Genomic DNA, 6,000 nt, shown 5'->3' with positions numbered 1-6,000 from the left:
TATATTGAAGGGGAGTGTTGAAAACATCAATATTATTAAATCTATTTTTTAGTAGCATGATGTTACAGTTTTAAGAATGCGAAAATTTTGTTTTAAGGATTTGAAAAGCTCCCCTAAAGACTATTGACATAGGCATAGAAATTGATTGACAGAAAGGTTGGTGCATTATGTTAGACAGGGAAGGATGGATAAGTGGGAATGCCCTTTGTGGGTTGTTTTTTTTGGCTCTACTATACTGAAATCTAGTATCATTTTCTCATATCTATATCATGTATGATTATGTGCATAGTGAAATTCACCTCTAGTTTTAGTACATGCTCATACTTTGTTTACATCTTTTAACAATTTTCCCCGTGATAGAAAAGACAAACTTAAGATGGGTGCAAAATCACATCCACTACTATGCCCTTAATATAGAAAAGACAAACTTAAGATGGGTGCAAAAATCACATCCACTACTATGCCCTTAATATTCCCTAGGACATCCACTGCTTAGCTCATAATAGATTAGCTCCAATGTCTACCAGTACATCAGAGCTTGATATTCTGAAAGGAAGTAGCTCTTCCAATCACACCAAAAAATTCAAAGCTCTAATTGCCACCAAAATAAAAAACTGACATCAACTGAGAAATTGCATTGTGAGGACTGAGAATTTGCATTGTGATGACATTTAAGCGGTGTCACCCCTATTATTCATGTCTATCATAGGTCATAACCCTTAGTCCAAATATTTACATTGCTTGTCACTACAACTGTAAGCTCTAAAACACCATCTCGGTAAACAAATGGCCCTTGAGAAAGTATGACAAAAGGACAATATTAAACCAAAAGGAAGAATAATCATTCCTTTAACCAAGAACTAAAACAGATACACATGCAAGACTACAAGATCTCAATCCCTTTTTAAAAGCAAAACAAAATGGCAAATGTGTAGTGCAACCTATATAACAAATGCTAAATCTCATTGCCATAACAACATGCATGTCAAACTGCTACAATCATGGTAAGATAGAGGAGGTTATGTTAAACTCCCATGGAGATACATATGCCATCACATATGCCATCCAGAAAGGCATATTAACAGTATGGATAGCAAACAAGAAATTGTCAACACGACATTAAAATCGATAAGAATTTTGAAGGAACATTGCTCCATCTAGTATTTTTTTTGGTTCATTATCTTCCTCTATGTGGAGGGTGGCCAACATGAGTAGTAAACATCATCAGCAAAATTGAATTTAGTAAGGTCAAGTCATTTCTTCTATACATAAATATTCATGACCAACCTCTTTGAAGACAAATTTAAGCTGTATGCATAAGAAATAACGCTATATAACGGTGTCAGGCATAAATCAGGTTTCTTTCTGACAAAAATGCTGAGATTTTGAAAAGCAGCTTTAGAATTCATGAAGAGGTATGGAAATCAGTTTAAAAAATATTGCCTTAGTACCGTAAATACAGATGAAAAACTAATAGAACATCAACCTTGTGAAACAATGGTTATTACCAGAACAAAATCCCAGTTCAGTGAAAATCAATTTCTCGTGCAATATATAACTTACAGTGTTTATTACTATCCTAGATTCCCACGCGATATTATCCTTGCTTTCAAGACATTTCATAGATCATCTTTTGAAAGACAAAAATGGAGGAATTAAATAAATATCAGGGCAAAAACCAGAAGAAGTCAACTGAAATACCTTTTTTAAGGGATTTTACTGGAAAATAAGTACACCTTGTCATGAGTGGCATGTATATATTATTTTGTATTGCAGTAATAAATAAAAGAGATCCCATCCAGACAATGAACATAAATATGTTCTAATACATAGATGCCTATTATCAATTCAGATATTTATTAAACCATTCTAGCATATCGACATGAGCCTCTTCAGCATTTTTTACGGCAACTTCATCATTCTCATCGTATCTTACAGTCCAACCATGAGCAACCCCAGGATAAATTTTGACAAAGCTATCTACCTGCAACAAGCAACAGGCTAAAGAGTTATCCAAATATGTTCATCTCACAACCCGGGGAAAGGAAAAAAGCATTTCCTGCACAAAGGGAAAAAAGATAACGATAAATGTAATAAGTAAAAGCAATGCCTTTGATCACATTGTAATGAACAATAATTCATTTAAGGGAAAATGTCCATATAACAAGAATAATATGAAAGAATCTATACAGATAAATAAATATAGAATTGGCAATGAATAAGTGAGTAAATACAATAGTATGTGACATTGTGTAGAAACAAACGTTGAATAGACATGTATTTTAAATAGACATGTATTTTAAAGATGTGCCCTTTGAATCTTATTATTAATGTTATTATTATAGAAAGAAAAAAAGAAAGAAAATTATTTTAATGTTCATGAGGCTAAAGATAGCCCGTGGGACAGATTGCTTTTTCATCTGGTTGATGTATTTGGCCCTTTTCCTATGAAGCCTCAAAATAGATGCTCTTAGCTTCTTGACAAACCCCTCGCTAAATAGATTATCCCAAGAGCTAACTGTCAGAATATCTGCATAACTTTCCCTGATGTCTTTGAAAGGTCTCGCATTCTAAAATGAAATGCTTTTCTATTTCCACTTTTCCAGAAGAACAAAAAATACATACTCTTTCCTCTCACACTTATTTTGGCCTTTTCCAGCGTCCTATTTCACAACAGATTTGATGAGAATTAGTCCTTAACTGAGCAATAATAATTTTGGCTCTCCAAGAAATATTGGCCTCTATGTGCACTTTTTGTTGATGATTATGAGTGGGATTAAACACTTCAATATAGTACTTTTTCTTTCTCCCTAGCTCCTTATCCCAAGTACGCTCGTGGAACTTATCCATAACAAAAGCTTTTATCTCTTTACTGTTTATGGGACACTTGTTCAAGCAAATACCCCATTTACTAAACCATTTGTTATTTTTCCGCATCCAAGTCTTTTTTCTTTTGCACAATATGTCATTAAAGACAACCTTAGGCCATCTGCCCTCTTCGATTTGTTCAATTTTTTTTAAATACCTTATGACTCATACCATAGCAATTGCTTCAATAGGAGCAGCCCCTGTTTCACTTAACAAGATAGCATAAGGAACTACACTTAATTTTGAATTTGTTTGTAATCAAATGCTTCTGAATTTTCTCAATTTGTTTCCACTGCATGTCGAATGTACTGCTAACCCACAATTCACAACCAGAGAGAACCACCGGAGTCACTAGAAGCCCAAAAAGAGTTTGAGTGGTTTTCCAGTCCCATAACTCTACCTCTCTACACCACTTTTGAAAAGCATAAAATGCTTTCCAAGCCCCCAAAGTTCTTTTCTTTTTACAACCATCCCAGCCTAGATTTTTGTTGGATTCAAATCTGAGGTATTTGTAATCCGCAACTTCTTCCAAAATGTTGCCTTCAAAGTAGAACTTATGCTGGTTATTTTGTCCTTTTTTAGAGAAAACTGCTAATTTTGTTCCGCTAATATTGACTTGCATCCCCACCCTTCTACAAAATGGCTCAAGCGATAGTAAGTGCTTTTGCAAATCACGAGCAGATTTAGCAATCAGAATAAGGTCATCTGCATACAAAAGAAGCCTTATAACAAACTTGCCGAAATAGATACCATCACCCCCTTGCGAATTTAACCACTCCTCAAGTTTGTGGATATATAAACCAAAAAGGGTAGGAGACAGTGGGCAACCTTGCTTGACCCCGATATTGCTTCTAAAACTTTCAGAAATGTCTGTTGAAGTTCTAGTTTTGACTTTCACCTCTTCATATAGCCTATGCACAGTTGCTCTCAAATGTTTAGGGATCCCAAGTTCCTCCATTATGTGCCAAAGCTTATCTCTAGGAATTGTGTCAAGCGCTTTTCTGAAATCAACAAAGCAACAAAAGACTTCTTTTTTCTCTCAAACTTTTTCAATGATGTGCCTTAAAGTTATACAATGATCAACAATGGAATGTTTAGGTCTAAAACCTACTTTCCCTTTAGCACGCTTATCTCTTTCTTCACCCACTTGTTGATTTTATTTTTTAGCATGCTTCCAAATAATTTTGCAAACAAAGGGTTTATCATTATGATCCTATAATTGGAGGGATTATTGACGTCACCACTCTTGAAAAGAGGTATTGCCAGACTAGTTGTCCAATTTGTGGGGAACCCCTATTGTATGATGTTGAAAATTTTTGTAATGTGAGGTGCAAGAACCTTTGAGCCCCACTTTAGATACTCTGCTTGGAGTTCAGCTAAGTCTTTTGCTTTTCCAACACCTAACTTCTTGATACCCATCTCTACCTCTTACAACGTGAAGAGTTCGGTATTAGTGTTGACCAAGGGGGGAGGGTCAACCTTGGGATCCTGCTCATAGAGTTGTCTTGCATAGTCAAACCATTTAGAAGCTGTAATACTATTTTCATTTTGCATCTTTCTCGGTTGGAGCTCTTTCCAAAATAATTTGGGATTATTTTTCCCAAGGAAGATTAGTTCTTCCCTCCTTGAAACCATGAAATCGGCCTTTTTCTTTATTAATATCTTCTTGTAAGCTTTAAGCTTTATGTTATCCTTGTTTGACTCTTTCCACATTCTCCTTGCCTTTTTACATTCCTCGTCAAACCAAGCATTAACCGGAAAGCAATTTGTTTCAGACTTCTTAATTTTTGCTCTTTTGCACTCTGCAAGTGCACTTTGAATTAAATGTGTTAATTCGTGACTATGAAGGCCGTGAATTGGGATTTTCTCCTTCTCGAAGAGCCTCTCTAGAGTCATTTTGAAGGTATTACAATTTTCTGGAGTTAAAAGAATTCTACCCTTTGGAAGATTTTGTTGAACACACTGAGTTTTTGACTCTAATTGTTTTTTCTCAGTCCAAGAGGAACTTAAATAAATTGTCTTGTGATATGGTTTTATGTCCCAAAGCTAATCTCCAATCAAAACTTCCTCCATTTTCTCACTCAAACCATGCGAGAAAATTACATATTCTACTACACTTGCTCCATTGTAAGTATTGCAAGTGAGATTACTGGACTTTTCCCATCTAGTCAAGCCATTACAAATGACTAAATCGAAGGCCCCACATAGAGCAAGCAATTGTTCACCAAAGAGTTTGCAACCATTGTCCTCTGAAATTCTTTCCCACTGATGATTACTCTCTTCTGTAAGCCAAATAGGGTCGCTGTCTTCTTTACAACAAAGAATGCTAGCTTGCTCTTGCAAATCTAGCATTGAAATCACCCACTACAAGGACTTCACCTAGCTGAGAATATGTTGCAATATCTGCTTGAAGGCTACAAAAGGATCTTTGTGTTCAAGCCCTCTACTTTTGTAGATTTTCGAAACTCGTGGCGCAAAATAGCATGCTGCAATTCTGATGTGATTTCCATTTTCTGATATGTTAAACCAAATGAATTGTTTATTTGAGTCTTCTTTTTCTAACTGAATGAGACGACCTTCTTTTTCCCTCACTAATAACATGATACCCCCGTGTCCTTTGACATTCCCTGTTGCCTTGTTCCACACTACCATCTTCCAGTACCCTTCATGCTCATGTGTTTCTATGAGGCAAATTATGTCTCTATCTTCCCTAACCTAGGTCCTCGTCTCCATGGGTAACCTCTGCAGTTCCAACAAACTAATATTAAGGAAACCTGGGTATGACTTGATTGTTATTTATTTTGACATGCAAGACTCAGAGTTGAGTCTTTGTCCCTGCTTTCCCATACTAACCTTGCTTCCCGATTTCCTATTGAAGAGTTTGTTACATTGCCTTCCCTTTCGAGGATGTTTTTTCCTCGGCATAAAAAACTCCTCTTCACTCTTGCATGTAATGTTTTCCCTTAATGCTATGTTCTTGAGGTATCACGGTCAAAGAAACAAGGCAGTACGATCTTCGAAGTGCTAAGCATAATTGTCATATTGTTGAAAGGTCACTCCACCTTAGTACAATCTTTTGTGGAACGATGTTTATAGGGTTCATGGATAGAACTTTTTATATTGTGATTCCAA

General features: G+C 35.8%; 1 protein-coding gene across 3 annotated transcripts in view; it reads right to left on the bottom strand.

Moving 5' to 3' along the window:
* Window positions 1-1,683: 1,683 nt before the first annotated feature.
* Window positions 1,684-6,000, bottom strand: part of LOC149203974 (endo-1,3;1,4-beta-D-glucanase-like) — a 235,109-nt gene continuing 230,792 nt past the window's right edge. For 2 of the 3 annotated variants that reach the window (XM_089403644.1, XM_089403646.1), the window contains exon 7: window positions 1,684-1,984. In XM_089403644.1, coding sequence (XP_089259770.1) covers window positions 1,844-1,984 — 141 coding nt within the window. In that variant the 3' untranslated portion in view covers window positions 1,684-1,843. Of the gene's footprint in view, window positions 2,060-6,000 lie in introns of all 3 variants that reach the window. The other variant, XM_089403645.1, reaches the window with a different exon arrangement.

Source organism: Pinus tabuliformis, chromosome 2_1 (assembly GCF_031772625.1).
Source record: "Pinus tabuliformis cultivar Carrire ecotype Pingquan chromosome 2_1, CPIR1, whole genome shotgun sequence".
In the NCBI taxonomy this organism is placed as follows: Eukaryota; Viridiplantae; Streptophyta; class Pinopsida; order Pinales; family Pinaceae; genus Pinus; species Pinus tabuliformis.
The sequence above is the reverse complement of the archived record's forward strand: the minus strand, read 5'-3'. Positions and strand labels throughout refer to the sequence as shown.